The sequence below is a fragment of the Mesoplodon mirus genome, assembly GCF_964341445.2.
Source record: "Mesoplodon mirus genome assembly, chromosome: 13".
Taxonomy (NCBI): Eukaryota; Metazoa; Chordata; class Mammalia; order Artiodactyla; family Ziphiidae; genus Mesoplodon; species Mesoplodon mirus.
In genome coordinates, this window is record NC_138989.1 from 2,273,748 (window position 1) to 2,289,888 (window position 16,141).

The window sequence follows — 16,141 nt, forward strand, 5'->3', positions numbered from 1 at the left end:
GTGTATGGTTATTGCCCCCTTCAGAAATTCATCCCTGCAGAAAACATCTCCTGTGAAATTAGCAATATTTAGCAGCACTGTACTTGACCTCTGGTTACCACTATACTTTGCTTCAAGGAAATATACGTCCTGCAGGTCCTGCAAAGGTGTGCTTGCTTATTTTAAATGAAAGCAGTGATTCTTCTGTGTTTTTTTTTTAATTTATTTATTTATTTTGGGTTGTGTTGGGTCTTCGTTTCTGTGCAAGGGCTTTCTCTAGTTGCGGCGAGCGGGGGCCACTCTTCATCGCGGTGCGCGGGCCTCTCACTATTGCGGCCTCTCTTGTTATGGAGCACAGGCTCCAGACGCGCAGGCTCAGTAGTTGTGCCTCACGGGCCTAGTTGCTCGGCGGCATGTGGGACCTTCCCAGACCAGGGCGCAAACCCGTGTCCCCTGCATTGGCAGGCGGATTCTCAACCAGTGCACCACCAGGGAAGCCCCAAAAGCAGTGATTCTCAGCAGGAGCTGAGGGTTGAATTTTGCACATCCACTGCAGGCCCTATACCTGCCCCAAACCACTGCAAAGCCACGTAACTAACGTTAGTTGCTTTCAAAACACCTGCCTTTGAGAGTTTTCATTATGTTTTGAACTCCCAAAATCAATTGTAGGTGAAAAGCAGCTGTGTTTAGAAGAAATGCTGCAATGCCGGCTTCCTCCAGGAGAAAGATCACTTGGAAATCCACACAACAGCGGTTTGCCGGGGAGTTCGACACTCTGGGCCAGACCCCACAGTTCTCCGCTGACCCTTCTCATCAACGGCTGTTTTCAGGGTTCCGCCCCTGCTCTGCTCGGGGCTTCCTCTTCCCTCCCGGCTCTGTACTGCCGTGTGTGTGCTGGGATAGTGCCCTGGGGCTCCGTCCATGGCAGATCACAGCCAGGCAAGGGGAGGGGACCTCCCCAGAGCCTTCTCCGCAGGTGGCCTCGTTTCAGGGACAGCTGTTAAAAGCACAGTGGCAGGGCGCTAGAGGAGAAAGCGGCGGGAGGCACCCTTGAGATGCGTAGAGAGGGCGCCGCTTTCTATGGACTCTTGCTTCTCTTGATGCCAGGCCGGTGGCTGTGCCTCTGGTCTGAGCGAGAATGACTTGATTCTGTGGCTTCACGGCAGCTACCCGGGCAGCAGCTTTGACCCGGTGTTTGCGGGTCTTCCTTCGAGCTAGGTGCCAACCTCCAGCTGGCCCAGCGGTCCTGCCCATACCACACCCACCCGGTGCCGCCCCAAACGGTTTAGGTCGACTGTTGCAGAGAATCAGTCTAAGTCTCCCTTGTTCACGGATGTGCTGGAGAAAGGGGTGGGAGCTGCCCTGGCTTTGCTGGCACTAGTGCCCACTGGCCGTCTGTGACCCGGCTCTGAGATCACTTCATGGTGGCTTTCTTCTTCTCCTGTGATGTGGACAGAGAGAAACAGAAGGACCGTCAGGCAGCCCTCGGTGGCGACGCGGAGGATGGTGGCCCTGTACGACTACGACCCGCGGGAGAGCTCGCCCAACATCGATGTCGAGGTACCGGCCCAGCGCCCGCACCTCTGCCGACAGCACCGCCCCTCCCTCCCTTCTCTGGAACCGTCCGAGGGCAGGGCTACCCGGCCAGTAAATAGGGACCCAGGCAGGCAGGAGAGAGGTCGTGAGCCTGGTGACACGCTCAGGACATGGCAGCCACTGACATAGGGTTTCCCTGGACCAGCGCCAGGCAAGCCCTGTGACCCACACCTGGTGGTGATGGTCGTCCTGGAGAGAAAGCAAAGCCCCTGCAGGTGGTCACTGACCCGCACGACCACCACACACACATTCAAGGAAAATGGAGAAGAAAGGATTGATGTTCTCTGTGCATATAGGTCTGGGGTCCTAGGAACCTTGTGAAAACTGAAAAGGATTTGCCTTCAGAAATGAAAGATTAGGTTTCCACTCTGTGGGACTGCTTTCTTAGATGACAAGATGTGTACCAATCCCTGGTCCTCGGTATTTCTGTTACACCTAACGGGCGAGCAGCTCGTGGCTCAGATTCAGAGCTCAGGTATATTCAGATTTCTGTACAGGCTTGATGTGTGTATGATGCCTGATGGCTCTTAGGTATGAACTTTAGTCCCTCTTTTCACATCTAGAGATAAAAATGCAATTTTTTCTGGTATCCTCTACTGGATTCTGTGCACCCACCTCTAGCCTGGAGCCTGGCATAGAGTAGACACTTAATAAATAGACATTTAATTACAGATTTTTTTTTTACACAGTGAAAGGCTGTTTGTGCAATGGTCCCTACACTGCAGAGAACATCTCCTTGAGGCTACAGGGTTTTTAAGTTGACTATTTGACTGGTTCTAAAGACGTGCCACCAGCAGAACGTGGGGACGACCTTGAATTCTGGCCGAGAATCAGAGCCCGGCAGCCCTTTTCTTGTAGGCTGGAGTCATCATGACATGTCCTTACTTTCTAAGAGGCTAGGGACAGAGGCATTCATCAGATTTATACCTTTCCTCCTCATATGACTGAAAGAATAGGTTCATACCAAAATGATAAGAATAAAAGAGAAATCATACCAGAAATCATGAAGAACTTTTTTTTTTTTTAAAAAAAGCAACTTCTCTCTCCAGGAGAACACTATTAACTTTATGTTCTATCTCTACAGGCTGAACTTACATTTTGCACTGGAGATATTATTACTGTTTTTGGTGAAATTGATGAAGATGGATTTTATTATGTAAGTTTTGAAGCATCATATATATATATATATATAATTTTGCTTGTCTGTTCTTTCCCCTGAAATTATGTATGATCTTTGTATGGCTTGCTGACAGGTTGGCTAATTTGCTTGTCTTCCTCCCTGAGGGCATATACTATAGGACGGCAGTCATGTGATCTTCACTGTTCCTTCTTTTCTAATAGGGGTATTTTCGATGTATACAAGCTGTCAGCAAAGGAAGGGTATTCACATGTTTACACTTAAAATTTCCTCCATCCAGACCTTTACCAAACAGTTTAATGTTATGGATTACTTACTGCGTAGGTAACAAATACATTTTCAAATAGGAAAAGGAAGAAATACAAGGAAGCATAATTAATTAACTAAAAGCCTCCTCCCTGGCCTCCTTCTCGCAGCCCTGTGGACCCTGCCTCTGGGGGGCAGTCCTGGCTCTACCCCGGTGCCAGCCTCCTTCCTTCTCATTCCCCTTCCCCTGGAGGAGCCGCTCTCCCGATAATCCCCAAGGAAGAGAAGGTGGTCATCTTAGCGGCTCCTGCCCGACCAGACACCCACCGCTGCCCCCTGCCTTGGGAGTGGGGTCACCATCTTGCATCAGAGTCCAACCTTCCTCCTTTTTCTTTTCTTTTTCTAAATAATCAAAGTAGCTGAGAAACTCTCAAGTACTGATATGGCAGGTTTCTCTTGGGGTCAAAGGGATTTTACAAACTCAGGCACACGTGGCCTTTCAAAGCTCTCTCTTCTGCACAGTTTCTGAGTTTTAAGAGTATAGTTTTTAGTGAGACTATTCATACTGTTACCGACCAGGGTTCTTGGCCTCCTTAATCAATAGATATTGATCAGAGGCCAGACAAGAAATTCAGGCAAGGCTTTACTGGGGCCCCTGCTGCTGCAGGGGGAGCGAAAACAAGCATCAGGTTCCCTTGCTTGCCTGCTCCCTGAGGGGGTGCCAGCTGGTTCCTTATATGGGGTGAGGGTAGGGGTGTGCTGGGGGTCGGGCTGGAGGCATGGCTTAGGTGGTCTTCCCACCCCTTTGGTGGTGTTGATTACAGGGGGCATGCGCGGTGCCCCGCTTTTGCTCCTGACACCCTGTTTTTGCTCCCAGCTCATCAGAAGTGGCAGTTGGGTTTTTGGTCTTTTTGTACCTTGCTGTCCATAATTTGCCCCAACTGTGCGTGCACGCGGTTATTTTTAGTCCCTTATAGTTTCTTTGTATTTTGTTGCTTGAGGAGATGACATCTGTCCAGGTTCAAGCACTGCAGCAAAGGATCCCAGGTCCCAGGTCCCAGCCTGTCTCAATACTTTGTCCCGTATGTTGCAAATAGTTCTTTTTCTAGGTCATTATCTGCTTTTTGACTTTTCCTTTTTTGTGTGTGTGGTTTTGTTGCTTTGTTTTTCTTTTATGAAGCAGAAGTTTTAAATTTGTCTGTAGTCAATTTTTTCTGCCCTTGGGAGTCATGCTTAAAAAGTCCTTTAAGGTGATTGATAGAAATTATCTTATTTTGGTTCTTCACTTTTATAGCTTCATTTTCACATCTAAATCTCAAGTGTTTAACTTTATTTTTGATTTCTAATTAGAGAAACTAATGTCCCCACACCACTTATTAAATAATCCGTCCTTTCTCCACTGGTTAAAGCTCCCGTCTTTCTCCTGTGAACTGCATTCCTACCTAGAGTGTTTCTGGACTTCAATGCTACTTGACACTATCTCAATTATTGTATTTTTATAATTCATTTTCATATTTGGGAGGAACCGTTTTTGTAAAGAGCCTGCCCTACAACAAACCCATAGTATTTTGTTTAGGGGTGTGTTTAGTTTTTAGGTTAAACTGGGGGGAACTTGACATAATATTGTCTTCTGATTTGGACACATGGTGTGTCTGACATTTTTTAAGTTTTCGCTTTCATCTGTCAGAAGGTTCATGAATTTCTTCTTACACATCCTTTTATATATCTTTTAAAGTTCATTCTTATGTTCTTGCTATTATGATTTTTTTCTGGTATATATTTTACTGGTTATTTAGAAAATATGTTGGAAATGTGAGTGTGTATATGTGTATGTATGTATGACTGTGTTTGTGTATGTGTATGCATGCAACGTACACGTGTGCATATGCGCGTACACGTATGTGTACATGAATTGTATGCGCACGTGTATATTGCATTGCACGCATGTGTATTTGTATGCATGTGTATGTACTGTGTGCCCATTTATGTGCATGTGTGTTTATGTGCACGAGTATGCATGTGTGCATGGTGTGCCTATTTATGTGCATGTGCATGTATGTGTATATATCATGTGCCTATTTATGTGCACGTGTTTATGTGCACGAGTATGCATGTGTGCATGTGTGTACGGTGTGCCTGTTTATGTGCATGTATGTGTATATATCATGTGCCTATTTATGTGCACGTGTGGGCGTATGCATGTGTGTGCCGTGTGTGTGCATGTTTATGTGCATGCATATGTATGCACTGTGTGCCTATTTATGTGCATGTGTGTTCCCCTACAAACCTTTTTTCTGAATGCATTTATATCCATTGTCATCAGTTGGTTCTCTCGGGTTCCCCAAATCATGACATTTTGTCTTTTCTTCAGTATTTATCAGTCATCTCTTTTTATTGTCTTATTGCATCATTGAAAACAATTCTGAATGACAGGGACCGGGGACCCCTGACAGTCTGTATTATAGTAGGAATATCACTAATCTTTACACTGTTATGTGTTAGGCTAGATTATCAATAAGGATAGATGGTCTTTATGTTAAGCATCCTGTTTTTCATTTGCTGAACTTATTTTTTTTGTCAGTAAATTATTGACCATGGTGTACAACTATTTTTTTTACAATTATTTTTAAAGCACTGGATTTGATTTGCTAACATTTTATTCAGAAGTTATATTTATATTCCAGAAATTATTTGGATTTATATTTATTGGAGTATCTTTTTTTGTGGCTTTTGGTATCAGGATTATGCTAGAATTATGAATGAACTGGTAAGCTTCCAATATTTTTCATGCTCCGAACAGATTAAATGACATAGTTAGGTCCTACAATTACATGAATATTACAACCTGCCTAAAAATCTTTTAGGTTCAGTGTCTTTTTAGGATGCAGTTGTACAAAAGTTTTCACTTGCTTAAATAATTATCTTCTTATTGAGTCAATTTTTAATACTTTATATATATTTAGAAAGCCATGCCTTTCATTTAGATTTTCAAACATATAGACAAAACTGGGCATAGTATTTTCTGGTAATTTAAACATATTTTTCTAATATGATCTGCATGTTCCCATTCCTACATTGTTTTATCTACTTTATTTTCTTGAATAGCCTACCTACATTTTATATGACAGTAGGAATCAGATCTAAATTGCTATGTACATGTTTTAGTTCTCTCTCCACCAAATGGCTTTAATATTATTTTGTTGGTCAGATTTGCTGAGTAGACTGCCCAGTGCAGTTATTATTTCTTATTTGATAAATGAGAACCGCAGATACCTAACTTAATACCAAAAATCTTAAATTTCACCACACTTGCATTGTCTGACATCATGTGCAATCTTAAAAGCTCTCAGGAGAGCTCACTTGCAGCTATTTTATGGGACCTAGTCCTGTGATGTCTTCCTAGTCTCTCCTCCGTCCCACCACATCCCATAATGAACAGAGTGTAGACAGAGGGGCCTCTGCTGTCTACCCGGGCCTTCCCCTCCACAGTTCACAGCATCCCCAGTGAAGTCCCTGCTTTGTCTCCACTCATCTGAGACTCCCAGTACCCCACGATACTTTAACCCTTACGCGGTGTTAGCCAGATGCTTGCACTGCTCAGTGTTTCTACACCCAAACTCTCAAATCATATACTTTGATAGGTCAGAAGGAAATAGGCCATACAGTAGCATTCTAAAGTATTAAAGGAAGCAAAGGAGGAGAACTACACAAGCGTGATGGGGCCTTGTGCTGACTGGGCATGGAGAAAAAGAGGCCGGGATAGACTGTAACGTTTTCTGCCGCTCAGCCCAGCGGACTCCAATTCTGTTTGGATGTAAGGTCTTCACACGGTTCATATCTGGCCTCAAACACAAAAGCGGTAGAAATGAGGCTCGAAGAGGAGCAGAGATCAGACTGTGAAGGGTCTGCAAGTGGGGGAGATGTCCAGTTTTCTCTTAGAGAAAGTTATGGTCAAGGGCTTCGCAAGTGGACCGTTTAAGGGAGGTGGGAGTCCTAAGAGGCCAGGCGGCGAGCGATGGAACGGCCCAGGTGAGGGGCAAGGGCCTGCACTGCGACGGTGACAGGGGAGTCTGACAAAGATAGGCTCGAGGCCACGCAGGGCTCCGATCTGTAGCTGTGACATCTTCCAGGAGGATCTGCAGATTCTGCCTCAGCCGATGGGTGCCCTTGGGAACACAGAAATAAGGACACGGTAGCGAGGAAAACACGGCTTAGGAACTATTGAGCTTGAGGCTACAGAGCCTCTCCATGGTGGAGGGGGACTCAGGCAGGCGCATGATTCTAGCGACCATGTCTTATGCAGGGGTATGTGGCGGTGGACGCCAACAGTGAAGTCGTGTCGTGTGCACTTTTGATGTGTGATTTAGCAGAACCGTGCTGGGAGGCTCAAGAGAAGAGAGAAAACAATGAGGAGCGCAGGCAGTTCCCTCCACCGCTGTATCAGGGAGCCCAGGGCAGGGCTCAGCCCGGGAGCCTGAACACGCAGGCCCCTGTCGGTCTTGGTTCACACAGGTGCTTCTTGAGATGTGAACACGGTGCTGATGGGGACGTGTGTGTAAAGCTGTGCCTTTTCATAGAATGTAGCCCCCAACACGAGCCAACTACTGCGTCTGGTGCTTACCTCTGGTGCTGGAGGGAAAATCTGGCTGTTGGACCTCCTGAGAGGTCTGGACTGAAGTTCCAGCGCCTTTGCGTATACATGTTGTCTGCAAGCGCTGGAGTGGAAGAAATCACCAGGGAGACATGTACAGCAAAAAGCAAAGATGTCCTAGAAAGAGTGCCTAAGTAACACCAACGGAGAAAGACAAGCTAACAGTGGAGCCTGAGGAAGAAGGGTTGAAGCGGCCACAGGTAACAGGAGGGTGGGATCTTCAAGGTCAAGGCAGAAGGAGCCGGTGGCCGACTGGGCACGTGGCTGTCGGCTCAGGAGGGATTACCACACAGGAAGACATGGGGGGTTACCTGGACCTGCCTCTTTTAAAAAAATTAATTTTAATTTTTAATTGTGAGAAAATACACATAATTTACCATCTTAATCCCTTATAAGTGCAAGTTCAACAGCGTCAAGTACACTCACTGCCGTGCAACCATCACCACCGTCCACCTCCAGAACTCTTTCCGTCTTGCAAACTTCACTCTGTCCCCATCGAACACCAAGTCCCCACTGTCCCCTGCCCCTGGCGCCCACCCTTCTTTCTGTCTCTAGCCCCTGGCTACTCTCTGGACCTTTGTCAGTGGAATCACGCAGTGTACGTGTCTGCTCACGCCCCTTCACTTAGCATGACGTCCTCAAGGTTCGTGTCTGTTGTAGCATAGGCCAGAATATCCTTCCTTTCTTAAGGCTGAACGACACTCCACTGCACCACATTTTGTTTATCCATTTACCTGCTGATGCACAGCTAGGTTGCTTCCATCCTTTGGCTACTGTGAAGAACGCTGCTATGAATATAGGTACAGAATTCTCTCTTCAAAATGCTTTCCGTTCTTCTGGGTAAATACCCAGAAGTGGAATTGTTGGATCATATCATATGGTAATTCTATTTTTAATTTTTTGAGGAACCACCATACTGTTTCCTCCATCGTGGCTGTACCGTTTTACAGTCCCACCCACCGTGCACAAGGGTTCCAATTTCTCCCTATCTACACCAACATTAAAATGTTTGTATAGTAGCCATCCTAGTGGGTGTGAGGTGGTATCTTGAGGGTTCGATTTACATTTCCCTAATGAGTAGTGAAGCTGAGCATCTTGTATGTGCTACGTTAGCCATCTGTCTTTTTTTTTTTTTGAGAAATTATCTATTCAAGTCCTTTGCCCACTTTTTAATTGGGTTGTTTATTTTGTTAAGTTGTAGACGTTCTTTATATATCCTTTATAACCCCTTACTAGATATATGACTTGCAAGTATCTTCTCCCATTGTGTAGGTTTCTCTTTCACTCTGTTGATCGTGTTCTGGATGCACAGTTTTTAATTTTGATGTTGTAGGCTGTCTCTTTCAAGTTGTCGTCTCCTACACCTACTGGGCAGAGAAACACACTCCCAGGTTGTCTGGGGCCAGTTCTGAGCTCGGTTTTGGGTTCTGTGGGGCAAGTTGGCACTGGGGGGGGGGTTGATGTGGTGGGCTGTGAACTGCTCGGGACTGACGTTCAGTGGGCAGTTGGAACTGTGTTCCATGCATGGACATGTGACTGCATAGAAAGGTCCGGAAGGATATACACCAACCTGAAGCAGTCACCTCTAGGAGGTGCCAATACTTTCACCTTCCGCTCTTGGGTGAATTCTTACAACGAGGCTGTAGCGACGCACAGGATGAAAGATACCAGGGGGAACCGGCCGGCCCCCCTCAACCCTGCCCCCGCATGGGACACCCGCCCCTCCTCCCCTCTCTCAGGGCACCCAAGCAGTGGTATTTGTACAAGTTCCCGGGGGACTCAGAGGTCGACCGGTCAGGGCTGAGAACCTCTAAGTGAGGTGCTCCCCGGGGCTGTTGCTAAGTGTGCCCGACCCTGAGAACCACCCAGGCCCCTTGGCCGAAACAGGTCCTTGGCTCCACTCCAGACAGGCCAGGTCGAGACCTCAGGGTGGGCGCCGGGACCCTGCACTTCGAGCACGTGGCCGAGCCCGCTCTTGTGATCAGGGGAATCTGGAAACACTGGAGTCCCGGTTCTGTCTGCCACTTTTGAGCCAGAATAAACTCGCTACTCTGAGCTGTATTCCTTTACCTCAAGCAAGAAGCGGGTTTCTGGAAAAATAGAGTCAATTGTTCTTCTCATCCCTGTGTTTTTAGGGGGAGCTTAATGGGCAGAAAGGCCTCGTACCCTCCAACTTCCTAGAAGAAGTGCCTGATGATGTAGAAGTCTATCTTTCTGACGCACCGTCCCACTACCCGCAGGACACGCCAACACGCTCGAAGACGAAAAGGGTAAGCACGTGTGTTCAGCATTTTTAACCCCTGTCCCACTCTGCCACAGATGATGGTCTACTGCAGTCTTTGCATTGCTCTTTTTATGTCTTAGGCCGAAAAGCATACACCCTGAATTTTTTCTCTGCCCTTCCATGGGGGTTGTGCCTAAAAATTCCTAATTCTAAATCAAGTTTACTTGTTTCACCAAAATGCCCCTTTCAACCTATTCAATCTGCTTTGCTCACAAAGGAACTTCCCATCCTACATCACAGACGCACAGTCCAGTTTAAGAGTGAAAAGGGGATGGCTGGTCCTTAGAGTCGGTGGGCAATGATGGTTATTTGCCCTGTCAGGGTTTTAACAGATCTTCTGAACAAAGGTCAAAGAACTTCTCAGCCATATATAACTATCAGATTACATTTGTTTGGTGTCTCATTTTTATTTTATTTCATCACTGCGAGTTTTTATATATTATATTTTTATATATATTTTATTTCTTTGCTCATCTGCTTGGAAACAGAAGAAGAGTGTGCATTTCACCCCTTAATCAGGCAATGTAGCCTTCACGTAAGTGAGCAACTGAAGATACCTGTAAACATAGCAACCTAAGCTACCTGCAATGGACCAATGCGGTAGACTTAAGGCTTCACTGGGGGGCTAAAAAAAAAAGAAGAAATATGTCTCAAAAACTCACTGGACCTAAAGTGTTATTGGTCTCAGTTGTAAAGCAACTGAATTTGTAGTGAAATAAATCATCTTTGATAATCATTTCCTACGATTTACATTAAGAATATTTGGAAGGCCAACATTGGGAACATATTTCTTAACAGGCTAATTGTTTGTTTACACAGAGTGTTCCAATGTCTATTCATAATTAAAGCTGCATATTGCATTGTTAGCCACTCTTGGAAAAAGCACAACCTAATAAATGTTTACTCTGGAAATTTTACCTAAAAAAAACACAACTCAAGATCGAGCGGATAAGTAGTGAACATGAGGTGATCTAGAGTTGGCTCTGAACACTCCCCATGCTGCCTGGAATGGCAGACAGCTTTTTCTTAAGTGACCATCCCTCTACCTTACGGGAGAGCTGGTGCTTCTCCTCAGAGCACAAGCAAGTGTCCTGAACACACACAGGCGTTTGGTTGGAAGACTGCTTTGTTGGTATACCAATGCAATACCAAGTTTAATGAAACATGCAGCTCAAATGATTGCATTAGATGGAATAGATGGTATCTTCAGGTGTACTTTGGGATGATTTAGTAGGTGTTCTCCATTAGAATTAGACCCTGATTTTAAATCCAAGGAAGCTTGAAGCCCCTGGGCTCCTATTTGCCTGATGAATAATGAATACTCCTATTAGAAAGAGGTTTGCTCCGGGGAGGTAAGGGAGCGAGAGGAAAGGTGATATTATATAAATGCAGGCACGCATGCGACCATAAACGTGGGTGAGCCCACGTCGTCTTGCCCGCGTTAGAATACAGTTCTGCTCCTGTGAAGCACCAGGGAGCACTCAAGTGGACGGAAACCCTACCATGTGCTCTGTTTTGACAAAAACGCATCTTTAATACCTTGGAAATAATGAAAGCATACAGTAAGGGCCTTTAAGCTTTCTTTGATTGAAATTAAGGTTCATTTTAGTTTTTTTTTTTTTCTTTCAACCGGTGTGCCATCTCCAGTATTTCTATAGTATACTAACCCAGGAATGTACTCAACAATGTCAGGATTTCATATGCCCAAGTAGTTTTCAAATACGAAATTCCCTTTAAGAACTTTTGCTTTTAAGATTACTGATGGGTACTCGGCCAGTCTTACTCTCAGCCTAATTCAAAATGACTCCTTCTTCCTGCTTCTGGTCTTAAGTTACAAAGTAAATGATTACCCAGCTTTGTTTTGCCAAAGCAATGGCCACCCCCTCCCCCGAAGACAAAGAAACCGAAAACCCCCTCTCTGAGCTATGCCGTGGGGGGGCCGTGTGCCTCTCACGGGATACTTCAACCCTTCAGAGAAGAAACGACCCGCCCTCACCTTGCCTGGTGGGAAGTGGGGCAGCGTGGCGTCACTGATGCCGCGCAGCGAGCGGAGGGTGCTGCCGGCGCTCACGCACTCAATGACCTGTACCAATGTGCCTACTAGGTTCCTCCTGAGGGTTCAGGTACAGCAAGGAGAGTGCCATCTCCCACAGCCCATCTCCATTCTGGGTCACCTACGTCATCTGTGGGTACTGGTAGTCCTGGGAGAGGCAGGGAAATGTCCTCGAGAAAGAAAAAGGGGCTGCTTTCCAAAGGCAAGAAACTGCTGAAAAAGCTGGGTGCAGTGAAATGATTCACGTGCTTCCGGACAACTTCCAAATCTATGTAATTTTCTTTAATTCCAAACTAGGGCTTTCATGACTCAAGTACTTCCTAAAAAACCAGTCTTCTCCCCTGACACCAGTAGAGAAATGCTCTTTGCACTACCGTCCACTTTAAACCCAGCGCCAGGACAAAGAGCTGCTGGTGCTCCCGCCCGGCCTCCGTGCCCATCGCACTTGTTATTGCCCCGGCCCTGGCGGGAGCTGGGCTGTCTCGTGAGCACGCAGGGCGGCCAGTAGCTCTTTGTAGCTCACTCCCTACCTGGGGTCCCAGTCTTTGTGCACCTGTCATCTGCCCCTAAAGGAATGATTTCAACCTCTCTCCCTTTTCAAACATGCTTGCTCACGACGCGTAGCTCTCACTTTAACTCTGGTCTTGAAATTCCTAGTTTAATCGCCTTGATGTTCTGCCTTATAAATGCACAATGCTTTGTACTGTCCAATAAAAACTACAGTGTACACTTTGTATGTGCTGTGCATTCAGTGCCCTTCACCCTCACAGACACAGTGGTTTGAAACCAAGTTGCACAGGCTGTTCCATGGTAAGATCCTGGTGTTTTGTCTTTCGGAGCAAGCCAGGCAACACACAGGAAATGTTTACTTAATTCAAATCATTTAAAAAAGAGGAGAGGAAGTAACTTTGGTAAAGTACCACTACTCCAACCTGCCAAAAAGCTGGTAATATTCGTTGCTTTCAGTGTTACATTTTGTGGCATATGGATCTACGTTACTTTCATTATTTGTCAAAATGCCATACACACATAATCAACGATGAACAGCATACATGTAAAGCAATCCACATAATGCATACACCACACCAAAAACACACTAAAGTTAAGTCTGTTCGAAATGATTCCATACCAAACTTCACCATTGGCACCTGAACAACAACAAAAAAGATTTACAAAGTTGCTGGCAGATGTATTTGATGGTTACTATTTTGTAATTCTTGTCCACTTGTAAATTGTTTTTACTCTTTATACATACTTTTCAGACTGCCTTTCTTTTGTAATTTATGGAAGGTTTATAAATGAATGATGAAGCTTTCCCCATTGTGTCTTCAAAAACTATACTGTAAATTGTAATATAATAGTATGTGGTAGATTTATTAAAAGGAAATTACTCAGTGTGTGGTTAAGTTCTGTGTGGGTGTGTGCATGTGTACAGCTAGTGTAAAATATTTTATAGAAATAAAATTTGTTATTTTATACAATGCCATTTATTCTGTATGTTTGTTTTGAACACTTTTTAAAAATCATAGCAGCATAACTGAATTCCTTTCTCTTATACGTACAAGAAAAGTTCTATAACGTTACCTTTCCTGGCACTACCTTTTTCCTAAAATAATTCTGACCTGTGTTTTGGGAGTCATTTACAAAGTGCTGTCACCCTCGCATTGTTGGTGACAATCCACTCAGGGGCAAAAGAAAGGTAATTCACACCGAGTAGTTCTTGTGAAATACTCACATGCAACAAAGACGTCGAGAGTGAGTTCAAGCCATATTCATAACATCTCCCTCCCTTTGGCAACTCCAGAATTCAAATGATCTGAATAAAGAGTTACACCCGCTAAATATAATAAAACACAACTTAATTTTTCAGATACAAAGCATTTTCCTGAAATCCTTAATTATTTTAAAATTCTCCCAATAATAGGGTTTATTATCTTTAAGAGGTAAAACCAACGTGCAAGGTGAAAATATAATTCAAATGCATAACTTTATGAAACTATATACAAGTATATAAAATAACTGCTATCATAATGTCATTCACGTCGAACTATGTTTTCACCTAACGCATTTACGAAAAAGGTTATGTTTGAATAATTGATGACAGAGAAATACTGCATGATCTCACTCATATGTGGAACCTAAAACAGTCAAAAACACTTAGAAGCAGAGGGTAGGATGGTGGTTGCCAGGGGCTGAGGGTGGGGGAAATGGGGAGATCTGGGTCAAAGGGCACAAAGTTTCAGTTACACAAGATGAATCAATTCTGGAGATCTTAAGTTAAAAAAAAAAAAGCTGAAATGCTAGATTAAGTGGAATGTCTTTAATTTAAAAATATTCCAGTTTAAGAAATACCAGTATAAGAAATTAAAGTCTACATAACAGTGTGAATGTGCTTAATGCAACTACACACTTAAAAATGGTTGAAATGGTAAGCTTTATGTTACGTATACTTTACCACAGTAAAAAGAAATTAATGACAATTTCTCCAAAAATAAAATAAAATCAGTAAAAGTAGCCAGGATTAAATCTTTTGAACACATTTACAAATTTCCTAAAATATGAAAGTGTAGGCAAGCCCAAAGTGACACTGAGCTGGACTTAGCTTTGGTGAATACTGCAAAACATTTAAGGAATACATACGGCCCACTGTACACAAATTCTTCCAGAGAAGAGAGAAGAAAGAAAAATGCCCAAACTCATGAGGCCAGCATTATCCTGATACCAAAACTAGGCAAAGACATTGTAAGAAAACTACAGACCAATAGCATCATGAATGTAGATTAAAAAAAAATCCTTAACCAAACATTAGCAGATTGAATCCAACAATATATAAGGATGATACACTATATTTAACTGTGGTTCAACCCAGGAATGAAGGTTGGTTGAACACGCTGAAGAAAAATCAAGGTGTTTTACTGTATTAACAGGACAGAAGAGAAAAGCTACCCAGTCATTTCAATAAATGCAAGGAAAGCACTGGACGCAATCAACAGCTTTTCAGGAAACCAGGAAAAGAAAGGAATTTACTTCAACTTGGTAAAGTTAACAGTCAACATACATAATGATGAAAGACTGACCACTTGCCCTTTCTGTCAAAAACAACACAAGGATGTCCATTTGACTACTTGTATTCAACACTATACTGGAGTTTCTAACCTTGCAATAAGGAAAGAAAAGTCATACACTTTTGAAAGGAAGAAGTAAAACAGTCTTTATTTGCAGATGACATGACTGTTTATGCAGAAAATGTTAAGGGATATCTACAAAACGCGGTTAGTACTAATAAGTGAATTTGGCAAGGTGACAGGGTACAAATTCGACATACAAAAGTCAATTGTATTTTTGTATAAATTGCATATTTTGTATCCATCTCCCCAGCAGGGAACAATTAGACAGAAATTAAAATATAGATATAACTGATATAAAATAAAGAAATAAACGTAATCAGTTATAGTAGCATCAAAAACATGAAATTCTTAGGGACAAATTTAACAAAATACATACAAGACTTATATACTGAAAAATGTAAAACATTGCCTAAAGACTATGAAAAAGCTCCTAAATAAGAGATACAAAAGATGTTAATGGCTTGGAAGATTCAGTGTTGTTAAATGCCAATTTCCCTCCAGGTAAATCTACTGATTCAGAGAAATGCCAGTCAAGATTCCAGCAGGCTTATTCCAGAAATTGATAAACTGATTAAAAAATTATACAGAAATGCAAACGATCTAGAATAGTCAAACCCATTTTGAAAGAGATGAACAAGGTGGAAAGACTAACGTTGCCTAATTTTGAGACTTATTATAAAGCTACAGTAATCAAGGCAGTGTTGTTTGTATGTAAAATATAGCTATATATAAATAAAGATATATATAAATCAATGGAACAAACAGATGCTTACATATATAGTAAGTTCATTTTCAACCAAGGTACCAAAGCAATTCAATAGGGGAAATATGGTATTTTCCAGAAATTCTGCAGAAAGAAGGGGGATTCATAGGAGGGAAAACTGACTCTTACCTCATATGATCCACAAAATTTAACTCAGAACACAGTCCTAAATGAAAATGTTAAAACTATAAAACTTCTAGAAGAAAACACAGGAGAAGTTTGGCTAGAAAGATGTCTTATACAGGACACAAAAAGCACGAATTATAAGAAAAAAAAACCCTGATAACTGGACTCCATCAAGTT

At 43.4% G+C, this 16,141-nt stretch overlaps 1 protein-coding gene across 1 annotated transcript in view; it reads left to right on the plus strand.

Moving 5' to 3' along the window:
* RIMBP2 (RIMS binding protein 2) overlaps window positions 1-12,231 on the plus strand; it is a 109,136-nt gene extending 96,905 nt beyond the window's left edge. The window contains exons 18-21 of the mRNA XM_082640018.1: window positions 1,436-1,539; window positions 2,660-2,731; window positions 9,746-9,880; window positions 11,999-12,231. Of these exons, the coding sequence (XP_082496144.1) occupies window positions 1,436-1,539; window positions 2,660-2,731; window positions 9,746-9,880; window positions 11,999-12,187 (500 nt within the window). The 3' untranslated portion in view covers window positions 12,188-12,231. The remainder of the gene's footprint in view (window positions 1-1,435; window positions 1,540-2,659; window positions 2,732-9,745; window positions 9,881-11,998) is intronic.
* Window positions 12,232-16,141: the final 3,910 nt, after the last annotated feature.